The sequence below is a fragment of the Lytechinus pictus genome, chromosome 11 (genome assembly GCF_037042905.1).
Source record: "Lytechinus pictus isolate F3 Inbred chromosome 11, Lp3.0, whole genome shotgun sequence".
Taxonomy (NCBI): domain Eukaryota; kingdom Metazoa; phylum Echinodermata; class Echinoidea; order Temnopleuroida; family Toxopneustidae; genus Lytechinus; species Lytechinus pictus.
In genome coordinates, this window is record NC_087255.1 from 23,209,220 (window position 1) to 23,231,795 (window position 22,576).

Here is a 22,576-nt window from a genome sequence, read left to right on the forward strand (position 1 = left end):
TGTAAATGTGACAAGAGCATTTCATGTAACGATTTTGCCAGTGATTTTAAGTGACATCTGAAATAATGAGAAATGTCCTTTAATACATCACATCGTACCTTTGTGTATGCCCAGTACCTTTGAGGAGCAGAGTTGAGTAAAATCACAATGGATGACATGTAATAATGATCATTTATTTTTTGTAAAGAATCCCACCAATTTCTGAGGGGAAAATGAAATATTTTACATAAAATACAAAAGAAATATGAGTATGTGGCGTCATTAGTTCTCGCTTTTGCACAACCCTACCAATGTGCACATCACTGTTTTGTATTGACATGCAGAACTCTGAAATGCCATAAATTTGTTGTTTTACTTCCCATCTCGATGTATTAACATTGTTATGCTTGAGTAATCTTACTTCATTTATATCAATTTATTAGTCGATTTATTAATTAATTGATTGATTTACTTATTGATTGATTTATTTATTTATTCATTCATTTATCCATCCATTTATTTATTTATATACATGTATATATATTTTTTTGGGGGGGAGGGTGGTTGGCTTGACCTAAAGTGGTTTGCTGTGCGATGCCTGTACAATCCTTGGAATGGTTTGTACTAAAAGATGAACTTAATATAAATCTAAACAGGCTGTTATTGTTATTACTCACAAAATTGGAATTGTTGGTAGAAATGACTAGGGAAGGTTGAACCATATTTAAGAGAGGTGTAATGGTTTGATAGTACAGTGTAACTTTGACCTTGATATGTCCTCTCGATAATGAAAAGAGAAGGAAGCCCTTCCCAAGGGCTAAACTGACCCACTGATTGATACAGTGTGTAGAGGAACAGGTACATGTTTCTCTTCTATAATAGCAACCAGCAGGTTGTACACCGATAATAATGATAATGATAATAGAGGCTACTGTACAAGTCCTGCTTTCGGTGCTCATGGCGCTTCAAGAATGTAAACATACACATGAACAATAATTGAAATAAAATATAAAATCAAATTCTCATGGTCGTACTACACTCATATCCTGATGTCTGATTGTTTGATTTATTTTTATTAGTGTGTATATATCACCTGCCTGTTTGAATATTAGAAGTATTCAGAATGTACAGTATGGAATGTGTAAGCGCATGATATTCTGAACTTATTGGTATTTTATTTTGCTGAGATTGTTTGAATATTAGTTGTAGACAGTGACATTCTTGGTGTGGAAGTAATTGTGCATAGTTTTGTGTAGTATAGTCACAAAGAAAATTTGATGTACAGTTTGCCTATTAAAAGTAAGTTTGATAGGGAACATTTTTGTGAAAATAAATGTTAATGTAAAACAACCTATTGATGCATTTCACAATACCTGTGAAACAGATTACTTGTACAGTAGTTTAAACACATGGTCAGTTTCTATAAGACAAAATTGTGAATATGATTTTATCATACAGAAACTGATTGAGCTCGATTGCGTTCACATCCTGTGAAAATGATAATTTAAAGATCCATAATAGCAGATTATCTCATCAGGGTTTGTTCTTGTGAATGTCATTCTCTGCAGGTCTGTATATGAGGCAGACATGTACACACTGTATATGATGTACTGTACGTTATTAGTGGATGTAGGAAAAAGAATACCTGAAAAAAAAAGCATCAGACTATCATTGTACAATGTAAATGCTTACAGTTTGGGATTTTATTTCATTTTCATTTATTTCCATTTTCCATCATTTACATTTTTCTTCATACAATAATTATTATAATACAGAACATATAATCAATGAAACAAAGCATTTTTTATGTACAAAAAATCTAATTACGATTATCATATAAGTAGGTTGGAAATGGAGGAGGCTGCTAAAAAGCAGAGCTTGTACGGTGCAGCCTCCTAAAAACAAATGTAGTACAGTAAATATCTGTTCTGGGGCCCGTTGCAGAAAGAGTTTCGTTTAAACGCAAGCCCAAAAATCAATCGCAAGTCCAAAATGCACGCTGTTGATTGGTTTAAAATCAAGTTGCGCATGATTTTTAGAGTTGCGATTGATTGCAACTCTTTCTCCAACGGGCCCCTGGTTTCGAAATTTGAAAAGAAAATTCTTTCTAGAAGAGGTCATGCATACTTGCCTCTCTGCCGTCTTGAGTTATTCACTGAAAAATTAAAGAAAAAAAAAAATGTACAGTACATGTGCAGGAATAACATTCTCATGATAAAGGGAAATAGTATGTAATTACATAACAAGGATTTGATTAGTTTACCCAGTTCAAAATACCTGTTACAGCCAAAGGAAATTACAAGCTCAGTCTTTGCTTCCTTTCAAGGGAAAGTTCACCCTGGAGAAAGTTTGTTGTAAAAATTGCAAAAAAAATTTATATAAAATATTGGTGAAGGTTTGAGGAAAATCCAATAAAACTTAAGAAAGTTATTAGAATTTTAAGTTTGGGATTTGTGAGGTCATAAACGAGCAGCTGATCCATATGTTATTTAATATAAAATGCAAAAATTGATGACTTATTTTTGTTTTCTTTTTAGGAAAGGGTGTGAAACTATTTGTCTATTGATATACAAAATGTACAGTAAAAACCATTTTCAATTTTCTGAGAAAATGACATTTCATTGATTTTTTTTATCATTCGCTATGTAGGAATGCTGCTCGCAGATGACATCGCAAATTAAATAATAATAATAATAATACATAGGATTTATATAGCGTCTTTTCCATTTTGATTAAATGCTCAAGGCGCTTTAGGAGAGCGAAACATAAAAGTAAAGAGAACAAAGAGTACCAAAAAAAAAAAAAAAAAAAAAAAAAAATGACTGTCTTCAAACCTAGTACCTGCTGGTGAACAAATGAAATTTTAGGTTGCCCTTAAAAGATGTTGCAGAGTTTGAGTTCTTCAGCTCCTGTGGTAGTGAATTCCACAGGGCTGGTCCGGCATGAGCAAAGGCTCGATCGCCCCAGGATTTTTTAGATAGTGGGATTTGCAAGAGACTAGATTGGGATGATCGCAGTGTGCGTGCAGGTTGATAGTGGTGTATAAGAGACTTGTTGTAATCGGGTGCGGATCCATTGATGATATGATGAACCAAAAGTAGAATTTTGAAAACTATGCGATCTTTTATGGGCAACCAATGGAGGTCTTTGAGAACAGGAGTGATGTGATCGTGTTTATTTGACAGAGAAACAATGCGAGCTGCTGAATTCTGAAGTTTTTGGAGTCGGGTAATTTTAGAGTTAGGTATGTTAAAGAGAAGACTATTACCGAAATCAAGACGTGAGGAAATGAGTGAGTGCACTAGTTTCTCTGTTGCAGAACGAGTTAAATATTTTCGAATGAAACCAATGTTGCGCAATTGATAGCGGACAGATTTACAAATAGTTGTGACCTGATTTGACATTGACATTTGGGAATCAAAAATGACACCAAGATTGCGGCATGAATCAGAGAGAGGAACAGGATTACCGGCAATGAGAATGGAGTCTATGTTAAGTTTACTTGATTGAGATTTGGAGCCAAAAAGCATAAACTCACATTTACTGTGGTTTAGTTGCAGTGAATTAGATTTCATCCAGGTGTCAATGGCAGAAATGCAATTTTCCAAAATGTGCAAAGCTTGGGAAGCTTGAATTTGGTCCGGTGGAAAAGAGACAAAAACCTGAATATCATCGGCATAAATATGGTAATGAACAGGGTGATTTTGAAAAATATGGCGAAGACCGAGTAGGTAAATTGAAAATAAGGTCGGTCCACCTACAGAGCCCTGCGGTACTCCACAACCTAATGACCGTGAGGAGGATGTGAAACCGTCAAGAACGACAGACTGTGAATGGTATGATAGGTAAGATCTAAACCATTCAAGAGCCTGGTCCTGGATACCTAAGCTTGCAAGAGTATTGAGAAGTATCTTGTGATCTACAGTATCGAAGGCCGAAGACAGATCTAATAGGACCATTGCGGTAGCGCATCCAGAATCCATTTTCTGCAATATGAAACTAGAAACGTTTATGAGTAGAGTCTCAACACTGTGGTGGGGTCGATAAGCCGACTGAAAAGGGTCCAGTAAATTGTGTTCTAACAAATAATCGTTCAGTCTAGTGAACACAACTCTCTCAAGGATTTTAAACAGAAAGGGAAGATTGCAAACTGGACGATAATTCTTCAAGGTTTCCCGATCCAAGGAGGGTTTTTTCAACAGAGGACGAATCAGAGCAGACTTTAACAAAGAAGGTACAGTCGCTTGATCTATACTGAGGTTCACAATTTGACAAATAATTGGGGCAAAAGTGGAAGCGCAATCCTTAACTAGAATAGTAGGAACAGGATCTAACTGGCAAGATTTGGGAGGCAGTTTACGGATAAGGGAAAGAATTTCGTCTGCGCTGGTATGGTGAAAAGACCCGAGGTAGGAAGAGGTGACTGGCTCTAATTCAGGTGGCACATTATGATGTAGACTATTTCGAATTTTATTTACTTTAGAGTGAAAAAACTTGATAAATGTTTCAGCCATCGAACTACCATCGGTGTAAGTCGGTAGAGGAGCGGACTGCCTCCGGTTCAGAAGTCGATTTGCAACGTTGAACAGTTTCTTGTGATCATTCCCACAGTTCTCGATGAGTCTGGTGTGATATGAGCGCTTGGCTTGTGAAACAAGGTAGTTCACACGGTCACGCTGAACACAGAATGACTGACGGTCTGCTTGGAGCTTGCCGTTGTTGTGCCATATCCAAATAATTAAACCTTCGGCAATAGTTTTAATTTTTTCTGCTATTTTTACAATAAACTTTTGTCAGGGTGAACTTCTCCTTTAATAATTTTTAAATTTGCAGAGATTGTTCTGATTTATATGTATCCTCCGAGAAGCATGTGATTTCATTTCATTTTATACTGCTGTACAGGGTTAAAAGTGTCCGAAATATATCTGATACAAGATTTCAAAAAAAGTACTTTCAGTAAAACTTCTCATTGCAGGACTCATGCATACATGTATAGTTTGTACAATGTATTGTCAATCAATTCTTGTTGTTATTTGTACTTTTGATTACTATTAAGCTCAGGGTGCCCAGCCCATCAGGGAAAATTATTTTACTTTTTTCCAGTCAGGGAAAAATGCCTCAAATGTGGGAAAAATTAGGGAATTTTGATCGGCCCAAAAGTGGAAAGCACGGTAGTCGGTCAGACTCTGTTATATTTTGTTGCATATCAAAACAGCATCCATTGAATGACTGGACCTGGTTATGGTGGTACTAATTAGTTTTACATAATTGTTTTTATACTAAAAATACATGTAATTCACTGCAACAACTTAGAATACATGCGAAACTGGGAATGGGTTTGAATAATTATCAGGGATTTTTTAAACTTCATCAGGGAAAAATTAGGGAATTTTGTTTTCTTGAAAACTTTGGAACCCTGAAGCTGCTCATCTCACTTTACAAACAAATAGAATACAGAGTTTCGCACTACAAAGTATAGGCTTAAAACTATTCTAATAAACTTTGCCAAAATGGTATCTATTTGTACTGTGATAACTAGTCCAGCTTGGACTCTTATGCAGGTTAAGTAGCTTTAGTATTCCCTGACCCATTTTAATGCTATGAGCACAGAATAACAGCTTTAGTGGACCAAATCTATGACCCTGTTCTCATTACCATCCTAAAACTAATACTGGCAACTAGTTTATAACGTGTCATGAGAATGGTCGAAGCGATCGTCCAAACCATTTCGGAAAACCACCTCACGATGTAGTTCGCTTTGCTTCGTTAAACTGGTTTTATCGTAAATGAGGACACAACCATTTTTAGGGAATAGATCTTCCCACATTTTGAGCGCGCTGCTCCACACACTGTATAGAATGTCTACGCTGCGGTTTTGAATATCGCGTGAAACATGTCACCCCACTGAGAGCGTTCCCATAGCAACAAGACCACTTTACGTGAAGTTGTTTTGAAAACCACTTTTGTCTGATCAAATGGAACGCTAGCAATGTGATCTTCCAATCTGGTTTCCTGAATCGGGTTTTATAATGAGAATGGTGTCTATGTGACTTGTGTTGACCATTTCTTTCCATCGTCAGTGATACTGCTGTAGTACAGTCCTAGATCGTATACATTGTACAGTCTATATGGTAAAGTACACTGAACAAGTCCAGATGTCCAGATTTGACCAAACTGTCGCTCAACCAATATTGACCAACCTTAATCGATTCAGTAGTGTGAGAGCACCTGATGGTATCTTTTTATTTCAGTGATCATTATTTTACCTGATTTATTACAATATTGATTTATTCCATATATTTTAGAGAAGCTATGGATTCTGCTGATGAACTCAACCCACTTCTAGGAGAAGTCTGTATCTATGTGGCACAGGACTGCACAGGTCTGTACTAATTGATTAACCCATACAATACCGGTATTAACTAGTTTGCAACCCTGCATCTGTTGATTCCAGTGTCCAGGCAAAAGCTCATTAACTCAACCCTTCTGTAATTGACACAAGATGAAAAAGAGGCTCTAAGCTTTGAAATAATATGTCATTTGTCGATCATTTTTGTGATTTATATTGAAAACATTAATAACTCTTTGGTTTCTTGTTTTTCCTGGCATACACTGTATATCCAATTGCCATGGAATTTCATCACTTTAACAATATCGCAAGGGCAAGGAGAGCGCATCTGATCAATCAAACATTTAAAAGAAAATGGCTCATCTGATGTACAGTACAGTATAAATATATATTAGAGCAGATACGAACCAATAGCGCCATCTCGAGTCCTCAACTACATCTGTACTCATACCTGGCCAGTTCCCTGACCCATAATGCTAGAGTAGTCTAGTAATATAGACCCTTGGATGATAACATGCTAATTAACTACTCAATACATTTATACCGCAATAATTATGTCACCAAGTAGCAAAACAATTACTTTTCATCTCAAAACATTTTAGTTTCTCTCTACAAATACAATAATTGGTTTATTTATTCTCTGTAGTATTAGTAGATATCTGAAAACATATATTTTAAGACTATAGATGTATTTATAGCACACAGTCAATGAGAGACCACACACAGTTCACTCCCCCTTTGATAGTGCTACAATTCGATTCAAGTGGCACCATGTGATTCAAGTGATGATAAAAATAACGGCTAAATATATTGTAATATAAGAATATTGTAGGGGGGGAATAGTGTTTAATGAGAGGAGAATGGAGTGTTGTTGTGGCTGAGATTACATTACATTTAACTAACTTTACTCATTTGATTTATTACCAGTGCTCAGTTGGTAGTGATATCAAGTAGATTTACCTGGATTTATTTGAATGAAAAAGCTGGTACATAATTGTACATGTATGAAAAAAAAATCTCAGGGAGTCATTAGCATTTTATTATTCTGACTGGGAAAGATATTGTTGATCTATTTTCCAGTGAATCTGTTATGTTTGAAATCAATCCAAGAAATCATAATATTGTGTAAATGATGTATGGCTTTGTCATACTTTAAGAATTTCTTTAACCATGATAGAAGATCGGGAAAGGGATGTTTTACCTCTTGACTTTTTTACTTTCTGAAATATTTTTTACACATGGGGAGGGGGGGGGGTAATTATAAAAATATCCAGTATGTTCATTTTTCTTGCCTGGGGTAACGGCAGGGAATTGTGAGGGAGGAATTCCATCCCCTTTCTCAGCTTTGATGGGTTCTGATAACCAATGATATTGCAAAATTGTATGTGTACAGATCATATTGTATTTCTTCTTGATTATACTTCTTGACCTCTTGACTTTTTTACTTTTTGAAATATTTTTTACACATGGGGAGGGGGGGGGTAATTATAAAAATATTGATCTTTTTCCACAATTTTTCTTCAAAATTCTAGGAGTTTTCAAAACTTGGTAGAGTACTACATGAAGATTTTTTTTTTAATGGACTTAAAACTTTATTCATCTGTGTTTTTAATCTCTTTTCACAGTATACAAGCAGGATGTGATTGATCTGTGCAGAAGTAAATCCAAAAAGAGACTGCAACCCGTGTACAGAGACATACCATCATCAGAGGATAGTTCCCCTGTACGTTGTAAAACCAGTCCAAACAAGGTCCCAACGTACATCCCTGGGGTACACCATGAACATTTACAAGGGAGCATTCCACGTGTCACCAAAGATCAAAGGCAGAGTACTTCAAGTCTGGATATGGGGACCAGGGTTGGGTCAAGGTTGGCCAAAAGTCATGAGAGGGTGTTAAGCATGTACTCCGGACCAGGTAGGAGTGAGACATCATCGAGGTCTAGTTCCAATGGATACAATTCACACAGCAATGTCACAAGTACTAGCAGTCTAAAGGATGTACCAAGTCCTGAAGGCCCAAATGTGCATAGACTAGATGCCAAAAGTAGTTTAAACGGCCAAGGATACAGCACTAGCTTACCCGCGAGGACAGGTGTAGGTCTTTGTCCAGATCTCTCAAAGACTAGTAGTGATGACAGATTGAGTATGGAAGATGGATTTGTTCCTAATATTTGTACTGCCAGTGACCTGAAAGAAGATGAGAGAACAAAAGATTCTGCTCAAGCTAGTGTTGAGATGAAGGATGTGTCAGAAATATCAAACATTGAGGACGAGGATGTCTTTGGTTCAAGTGAAGAGGAAGTGAGGACTAGAACTCCAAATTATCTTTATGCAAGCTCTCCTCTCTCACATCAATCAACGTCAGACAGTTCCTCAAGATCAGAAACTTCTTCCGATGAAAGTGTCCCCAAAAGTTTGCATCCCCAACCACCCCCAAACCCCACAGGTATGGACCCTAAGAGCAATGTTACCTGTGATGATGTATCCGTTGGAGATGTAGGTGAGCCTCCTGTCCAACCGTCCAGGTCAAGGACTAGCACATCAGCAGAGGGCGACAAACCTTGGTGTGCGGTCATTATCCTGATTCCAGTGAGGTTAGGTGGTGATGAGGTGAACCCTGTTTACATCAGACCAATCCAATCACTATTTACACTTGAGAGCTGCCTAGGTATCATCGGTGGAAAACCAAAACATTCACTTTACTTTGTTGGTTTTCAAGGTAGGGATGAAGTTGCTCTCTTGGCTATAGATTCCTATTGTATCAGTATAAAATCATGATTATACAACTCTTTACTTCTTACACTATGGCTAATTGGAAGGTATGTTTCTCGCATTCATCCGTAAAATATTTCTATTCAATATCATACTTGAGTTCAAACATCGTCTACACAGAATTTCAAACCTTGTTGCAGACGTTATTTAGCTGATTTTTGCAATTTTTTCTAACAAAAATTACACAAAATACATCTCGATTTGTTTACAAATTTTTGCAAGTTAATGCCTCATTGTAGTAATTTGTATTTGGCAATTTCTCATATGTGTGAAACAATTATTCATAAACATTTAATCATAAGAATGTCTGTTTGGTTAAAATCAAACTATATGTGAATCTCTTTGCTGTATGCTGGATGAGCATCACACCCTTGGATGTCTTCCCTTCTTGAGCCTCTACTTTCCATAAAATCACATACGAAGGCAATGGTTCAGAGGATTCATGATATTACAGGTAATAGATCCCGGGAACTCAAGAGGATGCTGCTGGACTGTTCTTTCATGATGCTGTACTCACTGCCATTGTAGTTTGCATGCAGCTGTCAATCATACTCTAGTGGCATAGAACAGGAACAGTATAAGCTGCTCTTGGCTACATCGGCGCTGGCCCAAACGTCTGCTGATGCCGCTTCACACAATAGAACGGGGCAGAGTCAACTTGCCAGGAACTGCAAAGAGCAAAGCATGTAACGCGAACTGAAAATTTTCAGTGTTAGGACTTTCAGAACATGGCATCTGCGTGAAGCAACGTATAACATTGGTGTCTATTGGCAACTGGTGCTGTCTGCAGCGTACATGTCATGAATGGGGGGGGGGGGGCACTCAGTATATAATGCATGGTAGCAATGTGCCGTGGAGAGGACCCCCAGTTTTACACTTAAGTTTCCATTCCAAAGCATAGCATTTTTATCTTATTGAGAAAGCTGTTCCAAAGCATAGCGTTTTTTTCTTATTGAGAAAAGGAAGGAAGAAATCTGTTCCAATGCTTCGCATATTTTTCGTAATGCCGTTCTGGCCGTATTGATTGAAAAGCGGCCCGCAGAGCGCTGTCCTACCATTACCTCTGGGTGAGCGCGCACGTGCCGCCGGGCTAGCTGCATGTACGTATGCCCGTTCCATAGGGATGCATACGCACTCACACGCAGGCGAACCGTTCCAAGGACCCCCGTTTCCATAAACATTTGTAGTTCCGAAGCCCATTCCGAAGACCCTCCTTTTTACAATAAGCCTGTTCCAAAGCCCCCATTTTTTGTCTCGCCCTTTTTTGAGTGCCCCCCCCCCCCCCGGGTACATGCACATCCAAGAGATTACCAGTAAAGATTCAATTAAAATAATTCACCCGTCTGTTATGGTTTTGTAATGCCATCTCTTTACATGTGCTTTGTTTACAGAGGAGAAGTTAATTCATCTGGACCCTCATTATTGTCAGCAGGTGGTGGATATGAAGACTAGGGACTTCCCCTTATGGGTAGGTACATCATTGACACCCATTCCCCTCCCAGGGTTCAATCTCCTTTAATTAGATATATATCCATTTTCATGTCCTGCACATATATGTAATCAAGCCTGTAGCTAAATGTGAGGGGGGCGGGAGGGGGGTTCAATCGAACCCTCTAAAATTTCCAAAAGCAGGAAAAAATAGGGGAGGAAAAGGAGAAGAGAAGGATTCAAAACCCGTGGCTGCTTTCAAGATAACGATATCTCATGAAATACAAGTGATCAGGAAAGTCCTGGGTCTTTGCAATAATGAAGGGAAATTTGGAGTTGGCTTTTTTTTTGTGGGGGGGGGGGAGTTGGGGTGATTACCTAGGGGTGGGAGGGGCTGGCTAGAATATTTCATTACAATGAACATCAGTTGTTGTTTGTTACATCCCATAGGATATTGTTGCTGGCATACCTGACTATTGTATTTTTCATGTTTATGGGATGATCGAGATTGGAGTCTGCACATCGTCTGAACAGAAGTCCCATGTGTTTGTTTTTGTGTGGGATTATGAATCAGGATGTGTGGTATTAGCTGCCATACAACTTATCTCATGTGACAGTAAGAGATGAGTTGTATGAGACAGAGAAGGACGGGAGGTTACAGATGGGGAGAGGGTGAGGGTTAAAGAGAGAGAGGGAGGAGGAGGATGGAGGGAAGGGAGGGAGAAAGAGAAAGAGGAGAGAGGTTACATGTACATTAACAAGAAAAAAAAACATTGTCAGTGCTCAAATAGCAGCTCTTCGACTTGTTTTTAGGTATTCTACTATATAGATGTGAATTCAGACTTGTGTCGGAATAAAATAAGATTGATATTATTTTTAATTTCCATTTTTCTCTACCAATGTAAAGGCTCTGTCACATCGCTCTGTGCACGCCTTGCGGATGACTTTGGAATAACTATTTTTGTCACCCGCATTGGCAGTATCTCGCACGTATCTCACACGCAGTTGCCCACAGAAGCGCACGCAAGTCTGATTTCCATGCAGAAAAATGTTGAACATGCTCAAGACTTTGTTGCGGGTGAGTTGAGGGTAATCACCCGCAACTCACCTGCAAGTCTGACACGGAAAGGTGTGACTTGACCTTAAACTTAGCTTAGAGAAAAAAAAGGATTTTGGCATTGTTGGGGGGAGGGGGTAGACAGATGGATATGTATGTAGATAGAGGGGGGGGTAGGAAATGTCACATGACAGGTAATTGGATAGAAAAGGATAGAAGAGGAGGGGGAGCAAGAGAGAGAGGGGGAAAGGTTTCCAGGATATGGATGTAGACATGAAAAGTGAAAGATAACATCAGTAAACATAACGTGATAGACTGATTGATCATCAGGGAATGATGATGATTCAAAATCAACTTCAGAGCAATACTGTGGTTTGGTGAATCCAGCCTTTCGTGATGGGTAATGATCTAGTGTCTCCTAGATCCATTAATAGCACACTCTGCTGACTGCTGTAATAGTGGGTGGTTTCAAACCGCCTTGATCACAAGAATCCTTATTAAATTTCAAGAACTTTTTCATGCTAAAAAATGCCTGGTAATTAGTCCGCATTCACCCCGTCCCGAAGCATACTCTTTGGGGAAAATTCTCGAAGTTATGAGCATGCGCAGTATGGTCTAAAATAAACGGGTCACAAAGACTATCCAGAAATGCACGGAGGTCATCAACATCAATAGGGCTTGTAAATCAATGAACTTCAGTTAAACCTTGGTTTAATTTGGAGCGTTATATGCCAGTGGATTAGCCTCTAGACTTTGAAACAGAGGGTCATGGGTTCAAATTCCAGCTATGTTATAGTTTCCTTCAGAAAGAAATTTATCCACATTTTGCTGCATTCGACCCAGCTGAGATAAATGGGTACACGGGAGGAATTAATTCCTTGAAATGCATGTGCGCTGTAGGTAATTATGGCGGCCAAGCTAACGCCGGGTTTATAATATCCAAGTCCTTTGGGAGAGCAAAGAGATGTTATGATTATAATGTGATATGCGCTGTACAAGAATTGTTCATTGTTATTAATTTGAATCCTGCATTCTGTTGCATGAAGATTTTCTTTCAAATTCACAAATGTCTCAAGTTTTTAGGAGATCAAACAGTAGGTTAAAATCTAAAATTTATTTCTATGTGACATATTTTGGTAGTAGATCATTGGTCATGGTTTGTCCATAAAAAGCTGGGACCAAGGATCCCTTTATTTTATCCCTTTATTCAATTGCATCCAACTTTTGATAAAAAAAATAGATTACCGTATATGTTTCTGATTGATATGAAATTAATTCAAATTTTGTTTCTGGAGTTTTTTTTTTAAATATGTACAACTATTCATACAATTGGCCTCAGATCAAGGTTGCTTAATTCAAAGTACTTGTTTAACATTACCCCCCCCCCCGCCCTCCCTCCACATTACGCCTTGTAATACTAACTTTCCAGACAAGGAAGGAAATAATTCAAATTTCTTTTTTGGGGGGGGGCTGTTTTTTTTTTTTTTTTCCTTTTGGGGCGATTGCTGAAATTTTGGGGCTATCTCTTTTATTCCATATGCTACTTTGTCTCTCAGCAAGCAATTTAACAATAAATTAAAATATTATTTTACTAGCTAAAATAGAATATTGATTTTTCGAACAATTCTTGTATATTGTTCATGGCACATCTTGCAGCGACTCTTTAAAAAATGGTTGCCCCAAGGTATTAAATTTAATTTAGGGAATTTTTTAGGCGATATGGACTGTTGTGAAGGCAAAACCGCCCGTCGCCCTTATGTATCTCCTATGCCGTTTTCCAGAGTACGGTTTGTACTACTATAGCCTTCATAGAGTCTGTCATTAGGTTGTAGAGGGTATGACTCAATCCATTTTCTCCTATGTCCAACCTCCTTCCTGCATGTTCTAATATTCAAAGAGGAAATTTACTAGAGGATGTCATGATATGAGTATAGTGGATGAAACTCATCATTGCTGTGCCTGGTTTGTACTTCATTTTTAATCTTGCTGATGTGTTCCTGTAGAAGACATGCTGACAATTCATTCTGAAATGTCAACTACAGTGGTATAGACCCCCCCAAAACCCATTACAAATGCAGTAGTTGTAATACATGTCAGGCGTGGACCCAGGAGGGTGGCAGGGAGTGCGGGTGCACCCCGTAGAATTTAAAAATGTAACCATGCAGCACATACCTTCATTGCGTACCTCACAAATGAGCAATTACTTTTCTTTTTTTAGAAGTTTGAATTTTTCATTTTTTTTGCTTGTCAAAATGTTTGGAGATGATGTGCCCTTAATTTGTGAATGATGACCTTTTTTGCTTGTCAAATTTTGCAGACATATTCGCCGCCCATGAAAGTCTGATTCTGGATCCGTGCCTGCATGTACATTATGAAATAATCCCATCCTTGCAACAACAAAAAACAGACATGGGACAGATATGACAGTGCAGATATGCATACCCTTCAGCCATGATGCACTAGTGACACTCATTTCTTTATTTGTTATTCTGCTGTTACATGTTGCAGAGCGAGTCAAAGGGGGTTACCTTGATACATAGTAGAATTTGATGCTGATATTGAGACTTGGAATATCTTACTGTGTAATGTTCGAAATCATCGTACGAATCCCTATGTTCAAATCTGAGACTGCTAAAATCCTTCTTAGAATAAAATCAAATTTAATATCTAGTCATAATGACGTCATAGCAGTCGTACGATTGGCTACGATTCGAAACTAATTTGGCCTTTACTCCTAAATAAAGGCTTAAAAGCTTACAAAATGGTCATATTAGTATTCTTTCAATTAATTTCAACCTCAAATAAAATGACATGTTCCATTCACATTTTCAGAAATTTTCACAAAATCGGATCGCAAACAGTCGTAAGGTGTGCGGTGGCCTTAATATGTACTCTGCAAAATCAACTTTCCACAGCGTCCAGTTACATGTATTCATGTCCATGACACACACCCCCTTCCACTGATAATTTCCTGTCGGAGCACTTTGGTAGTTGTCTTTATATTGAAGTATGGGGTGGAGTGGTATAGTTCCCTTTTTAGAGTATTCTATTTCCATGATGCACCTGCAGTTCATCTGAGAGTTGTGTTCTCACTCCAACTTTATATTCATTGTAATGTCCTGCTCAACTTCAACTAGTTTTATTTACTATTATAAACACAATTCATAAAGGTGGTTACATTTCTATTCCCTATTAACGATTCAAGCTACATGCAATAACTTGATCAATAAAGATTATCATATTTGCCTCGCCTTCTTAGCAGTATGGAGACTACAGGCGCCGCTTATCTGAAGGCACCGGCGATGTCGTCAACATGAAATCTTAACCAAGGTTAAGTTTTTGAAATGTCATCATAAATTAGAAAGTGTATGGACCTAGTTCATGAAACTTAGACGTAAGAGTAATCAAGTATCATTGAACATCCTCCGTGATTTTCAGGTCACATGACCAAGGACAAAGGTCATTTAAGGTCAATGGAACCCTTGGAACCCTTGTTGGGGTATTGTTGAATTGCCATCATAACTTTGAAAGTTTATGGATCTAGTTTATGAAAAAAAGATGAAAGAATAATCAAGCGTCACTTATTGTTTTGCACGAGTCTAAGGTCACATGATCAAGGTCAAAGGTTATTTAGGGTAAATGAATAAAGTGTTTTATTATCATATGAATGGTGTTTTTTGCAAATAATTATTTAATTTAGTCATTTTCAAAGTCAGTACTGCTGCTACATGTATATTTGAATTGAGTTTTGCAGGTGAGACGGCCAGAGGTGTTCCACTTGTTATTTTTTAGGGGCTATCTTTTTCTCAGCATGGGGGCGATTGCAGAGTTTTTTGGGCTATTTCTTTCATTTTAAGGGCTACTTTTAAGGAGCAACAAGCATTTATGCAGTAAATGCTAATATCATTCTGCCATAGTTAGAATATTGATTTTTTGAATAATCGTAATATTGATTTGATTTTCTAAATACTCAATTTTGGGGGAATTTTGGGGGAATTTAAGGGGGTATTTATGCTCTCATGAGGGCGAATTCACTCGTCGCCCTCATGTATTTCCGGTGCTGCTCCCAAATCATAATAAGACATGTTTGAGAAAGAGGATGCTATGATTCATTGCTCATGGAAGTATCTTATGAAATAAGTGTGTCTTTATTACTGTGTCCCATTGGGTCAAATGCATAAAAAGTAGCAATAAGCTAGCAGAGCAGAAGATCATGCTTCAGCAATTGCTTTATTTCATATGCATAACCCTTTTCTTGCCTTCAGAAAGCAGTTGCTAGCGGTTCGAACAATAGCAATGTCACACTGTTGCGAACAAGACTCACAAAAAGGCAGGACTCGAACGCGAAGGTGTGGCAGTGCAAATTACCGCTTCTTTCTTATGATAACATCTCTTCCTCAGATGTGGTGTCAAACTAACGTGTTTCTTTTTGATAAATTTGAATATTTGGCATTTGATTTGCACTTATTAGGAAGAAAACATGTACATGTAGGCTACGGTAACTGGGCGTTGTGGCGTGCGCCTGTAATCCAAGCTGTGGGGAAGTTACAAATTGATGCAGAGGTTCGAGGTTCGAGCCCTGGTCACGTCTTTCGGATGGTGACGTTAAAGGTCGGTCCCAGACGTAAATAATCATATCTGATTGATACACGTCTGACAAAACTCAAATACACACACACCTTGGGGTTCTCTCTCGGGTGCATAAACATGACAAAAAATCGCGAACACCCTAATCAAGCAAACACTCAAGCTGCTCTGACAGAGCTTTAAAAAACCCAAGCAAGTGCTTAAACACACAAGCGAAATGTTCGGTTTATGCAAACACTTTTTAGCAATGGCTTTATCGTGAAGCAAATGCTAGTGGGTAGTTATCCATTGCTTGAGCGTACTAGCATTTGCTTGCTCATTTTTATGCATACAGAATCAAGCAAAAGCCAAGCAAAATCCTAGCAAAAGCAGTTGCTACTTTTTATGCATCTGACCCATTTTCTTTGACCTGTAGTACATTGAATGAATAACAGCACAATTGTCTGCTTTTTATCATTCCAAAGGGCTTATGGAAGTGTTAAGTCATTTTGTACCTGGGGCCCATCTTACATAGAGTAACGATCGATCCAATAAATCACAACTATGAAAAGGCCAGCAACATAATCTTTTCTAGATATGTTATATATTGAAACATTCATCGTTTTCTTGAAAATTAAGTGGGCTTCTCTTTGCTTACAAAGGACATTGTGCAAATTTCTTGTACAAAAATTTATGACATTGATGGATTTCCATATCATTGCCATTTATTGGATCAATCGTAATTCTTTGTAAGACAGGGCCCTTGTATATTAAATATAATCATGTTGTGCTCTTGCAGTACCCCATATGCCCAGATCCCAGTCTATCCAATGTTATGTGCTTTGTACAAGATGCATGGAGTGAGCGTTGTGGCCAAATTGATTAGTCTCTGGACTTTGAAACAGAGGGTCGTAGGATCAAATCCCAGCCATGGCACAATTTCCACATTGTGCTGCACTCAAGTTAATGGGTACCTGGTAGGAATATCGTCTTTGAAATGCTAGTGCACATGTAAAAGGCTTGCCGGGCTAAAGCCTGGGTAATCATAGCCCAGTCCTTTCAAAGTGCCAACATATGTTAAATGGTACATGATAATGTGCTGTAACTAAATATCATTAATATTGTTATTAACTTGGAACTTAAGTGCGGCTCTGAGTCACACATAGTTTCGAAACTGCACCCGGTGTTTTCATGCGGTAATACTAAACCTTGTATCTAACTTTCTATCTATCAGTCCTTCCATTGCATGTCACCGCGTAAGATGAGCATCTCTAAGATGGATCCTAGCTGTACCATTGGTTTCTATATCAGGACGGAGGAACAGTTTGAACAACTATGCAGAGAACTTCCAACGGTAAGCTTGAAATGAACCCTTTGAGTACCGAATCATGCGATTCCCATAGATTTTGTGTAGGGGCTACCTGGTTCTAGAAGACAACCGGTTAAACCTAGTTGGGTACACAAACCCTATCATGATGCTAGGAATCTTATTCATTTTATCCTATCTTCAGGGTTCCCAGCCCATCAGGGAAGTCAGGGAAAATTATTTTACTTTTTTCCAGTCAGGGAAAAATGGCTAAAATGAGGGAAAAATCAGGGAATTTTGATCAGCCCAAAAGTCAAAAGCATGGTGATCAGTCAGACTCTGTTATATTTTGTTGCATATCAAAACAACATTCACCGAATGACTGATTATGTTGGTACTAATTAGTTATACATTATTGTTTTTATACTGAAAATACTCTAAAAACTCTCTGCAACAACTTAGAAAACATGCGAAACTGGGAATGGGTTAAAATAATTATCAGGGAATTTTTAAACTTCATCAGGGAATTTTGTTTTTTTGAAAAGCTGGGAACCCTGTAACTTCCATGGCTTTGTGAACAAAGCCTATTTGTTTTTCTGCCATCATCCCACACTGCACTGCTGATAAAAGAGGCAGCTCAAGCTAAAGCTGAATTAATATTTGTGCTTTGGTTCCTGTGGAAAGCTTGATATTATTCAAGCTATTATTACCTTGCATGCTATCGTTTGGTAAATAGACTTTTTAAATAAAAAAACATAGAAATTTACTATTAACATAATTGTACATGTAGTATTTTGTCTAGCTTGGAGAAAGTTCAGAATAGGTACAACAGTTGGGTCATGCATATCTAGAGACCAGAATCTCCCACATATAAGTACTTCTGAAAAGAAATTGCCTCAGAGAATTTCATTTACAAACAAGATAAAAGTGCTCATAATAGAATTCACATCCTCACTAAAGTAATAGTATACCGGTAATCACTGTATGGGTTTCGATTGGATTGCCATAGACCATTGATTATAATAAGGGCCCTTGGACTTTTGAAACTGAAAATTTCATGAATCAAACTTCAACTTCAAGTGGAGTGAGAGATGAAAGTTTGTGGATTGCATTGTATATTTTCAAGGAAAAGAACAAATTTAATCAAGATAATAAACGTTAGGAAGGAAGCATGTGTATCCAATGACACCGTTGAAGGAATAGTCACATGCTAATTGTAAGGGGAATTCCTTACTAATGAGTCATCAATGAGAAGCACACCTCTTCTGTTTTATATATATATATATATATATATACATATCTTGTCTCTTATCAGGCTCATATTTTTTTTCATCTTCACACCTTTCTCTCTTTTAATTCAGAAAACAAAGAATTAATGATACAAAATAATATTTTTTTCTAACCATTATGTTATTTGAAAAAAGGGAAAATTCTATTTTTGTTCTCTTTCAGTCTCTCCCCTCCCCCTACTTCTCCCCATCCCCCCTCCATCTCTCTTTTTTGTATCACATATCCTTTTTCACTCTTACTTTGTATCTACCCCCCCCCCCTTCATTACAGACTCTCTTCTTCTTTCTCTCCCCCTCTGTCTGTCTTTCCCTTACTCTCTTTCAGTCATGCACTTATTCAGATGTAACATCTCCACTCATCCCCTGCGTTCTTTCTTTCCTCCTCATTTGAAACAACCCTCTTTTTCACTCCCACTTTACTGCCTTCCACCCCCTTCATTACAGACTCTCTTCTTTCTCTCCCTCTCTGTCTGTCTTTCCCTTACTCTCTTTCAGTCATGCACTTATTCAGATGTAATTTCTCCACTCATCCCCTGCGTTCTTTCTTTCCTTCTCATTTGAAACAACCCTCTTTTTCACTCCCACTTTACTGCCTTCCACCCCCTTCGTTACAGACTCTTCTTCTTTCTCTCCCTCTCTGTCTGTCTTTCCCTTACTCTCTTTCAGTCATGCACTTATTCAGATATAATTTCTCCACTCATCCCCTGCGTTCTTTCTTTCCTTCTCATTTGAAACAACCCTCTTTTTCACTCCCACTTTACTGCCTTCCACCCCCTTCATTACAGACTCTCTTCTTTCTCTCCCTCTCTGTCTGTCTTTTCCTTACTCTCTTTCAGTCATGCACTTATTCAGATATAATTTCTCCGCTCATCCCCTGCGTTCTTTCTTTCCTTCTCATTTGAAACAACCCTCTTTTTCACTCCCACTTTACTGCCTTCCACCCCCTTCATTACAGACTCTCTTCTTTCTCTCCCTCTCTGTCTGTCTTTCCCTTACTCTCTTTCAGTCATGCACTTATTCAGATGTAACATCTCCACTCATCCCCTGCGTTCTTTCTTTCCTCCTCATTTGAAACAACCCTCTTTTTCACTCCCACTTTACTGCCTTCCACCCCCTTCATTACAGACTCTCTTCTTCTTTCTCTCCCTCTCTGTCTGTCTTTTCCTTACTCTCTTTCAGTCATGCACTTATTCAGATATAATTTCTCCACTCATCCCCTGCGTTCTTTCTTTCCTCATTTGAAACAACCCTCTTTTTCACTCCCACTTTACTGCCTTCCACCCCCTTCATTACAGACTCTCTTCTTCTTTCTCTCCCTCTCTGTCTGTCTTTCCCTTACTCTCTTTCAGTCATGCACTTATTCAGATATAATTTCTCCACTCATCCCCTGCGTTCTTTCTTTCCTTCTCATTTGAAACAACCCTCTTTTTCACTCCCACTTTACTGCCTTCCACCCCCTTCATTACAGACTCTCTTCTTCTTTCTCTCCCTCTCTGTCTGTCTTTCCCTTACTCTCTTTCAGTCATGCACTTATTCAGATATAATTTCTCCGCTCATCCCCTGCATTCTTTCTTTCCTTCTCATTTGAAACAACCCTCTTTTTCACTCCCACTTTACTGCCTTCCACCCCCTTCATTACAGACTCTCTTCTTCTTTCTCTCCCTCTCTGTCTGTCTTTCCCTTACTCTCTTTCAGTCATGCACTTATTCAAATATAATTTCTCCACTCATCCCCTGCATTCTTTCTTTCCTCATTTGAAACAACCCTCTTTTTCACTCCCACTTTACTGCCTTCCACCCCCTTCATTACAGACTCTCTTCTTCTTTCTCTCCCTCTCTGTCTGTCTTTCCCTTACTCTCTTTCAGTCATGCACTTATTCAGATATAATTTCTCCGCTCATCCCCTGCATTCTTTCTTTCCTTCTCATTTGAAACAACCCTCTTTTTCACTCCCACTTTACTGCCTTCCACCCCCTTCATTACAGACTCTCTTCTTCTTTCTCTCCCTCTCTGTCTGTCTTTCCCTTACTCTCTTTCAGTCATGCACTTATTCAAATATAATTTCTCCACTCATCCCCTGCATTCTTTCTTTCCTCATTTGAAACAACCCTCTTTTTCACTCCCACTTTACTGCCTTCCACCCCCTTCATTACAGACTCTCTTCTTCTTTCTCTCCCTCTCTGTCTGTCTTTCCCTTACTCTCTTTCAGTCATGCACTTATTCAGATGTAATTTCTCCACTCATCCCCTGCGTTCTTTCTTTCCTTCTCATTTTAAACAACCCTCTTTTTCACTCCCACTTTACTGCCTTCCACCCCCTTCATTACAGACTCTCTTCTTTCTCTCCCTCTCTGTCTGTCTTTTCCTTACTCTCTTTCAGTCATGCACTTATTCAGATATAACATCTCCGCTCATCCCCTGCGTTCTTTCTTTCCTTCTCATTTGAAACAACCCTCTTTTTCACTCCCACTTTACTGCCTTCCACCCCCTTCATTACAGACTCTCTTCTTCTTTCTCTCCCTCTCTGTCTGTCTTTCCCTTACTCTCTTTCAGTCATGCACTTATTCAGATGTAATTTCTCCACTCATCCCCTGCGTTCTTTCTTTCCTTCTCATTTTAAACAACCCTCTTTTTCACTCCCACTTTACTGCCTTCCACCCCCTTCATTACAGACTCTCTTCTTTCTCTCCCTCTCTGTCTGTCTTTCCCTTACTCTCTTTCAGTCATGCACTTATTCAAATATAATTTCTCCACTCATCCCCTGCATTCTTTCTTTCCTCATTTGAAACAACCCTCTTTTTCACTCCCACTTTACTGCCTTCCACCCCCTTCATTACAGACTCTCTTCTTCTTTCTCTCCCTCTCTGTCTGTCTTTCCCTTACTCTCTTTCAGTCATGCACTTATTCAGATATAATTTCTCCACTCATCCCCTGCGTTCTTTCTTTCCTTCTCATTTGAAACAACCCTCTTTTTCACTCCCACTTTACTGCCTTCCACCCCCTTCATTACAGACTCTCTTCTTTCTCTCCCTCTCTGTCTGTCTTTCCCTTACTCTCTTTCAGTCATGCACTTATTCAGATGTAACATCTCCACTCATCCCCTGCGTTCTTTCTTTCCTCATTTGAAACAACCCTCTTTTTCACTCCCACTTTACTGCCTTCCACCCCCTTCATTACAGACTCTCTTCTTCTTTCTCTCCCTCTCTGTCTGTCTTTCCCTTACTCTCTTTCAGTCATGCACTTATTCAAATATAATTTCTCCACTCATCCCCTGCATTCTTTCTTTCCTCATTTGAAACAACCCTCTTTTTCACTCCCACTTTACTGCCTTCCACCCCCTTCATTACAGACTCTCTTCTTCTTTCTCTCCCTCTCTGTCTGTCTTTCCCTTACTCTCTTTCAGTCATGCACTTATTCAGATGTAACATCTCCACTCATCCCCTGCGTTCTTTCTTTCCTCATTTGAAACAACCCTCTTTTTCACTCCCACTTTACTGCCTTCCACCCCCTTCATTACAGACTCTCTTCTTCTTTCTCTCCCTCTCTGTCTGTCTTTCCCTTACTCTCTTTCAGTCATGCACTTATTCAGATGTAACATCTCCACTCATCCCCTGCATTCTTTCTTTCCTCATTTGAAACAACCCTCTTTTTCACTCCCACTTTACTGCCTTCCACCCCCTTCATTACAGACTCTCTTCTTTCTCTCCCTCTCTGTCTGTCTTTCCCTTACTCTCTTTCAGTCATGCACTTATTCAGATGTAACATCTCCACTCATCCCCTGCATTCTTTCTTTCCTCATTTGAAACAACCCTCTTTTTCACTCCCACTTTA

At 38.6% G+C, this 22,576-nt stretch overlaps 1 protein-coding gene across 1 annotated transcript in view; it reads left to right on the forward strand.

Moving 5' to 3' along the window:
- The window catches only part of LOC129271995 (cysteine protease ATG4D-like), a 40,535-nt gene that overhangs the window by 12,345 nt on the left and 5,614 nt on the right, over positions 1-22,576 (forward strand). The window contains exons 4-7 of the mRNA XM_064107138.1: positions 6,285-6,361; positions 7,954-9,048; positions 10,493-10,569; positions 17,387-17,506. Of these exons, the coding sequence (XP_063963208.1) occupies positions 6,285-6,361; positions 7,954-9,048; positions 10,493-10,569; positions 17,387-17,506 (1,369 nt within the window). The remainder of the gene's footprint in view (positions 1-6,284; positions 6,362-7,953; positions 9,049-10,492; positions 10,570-17,386; positions 17,507-22,576) is intronic.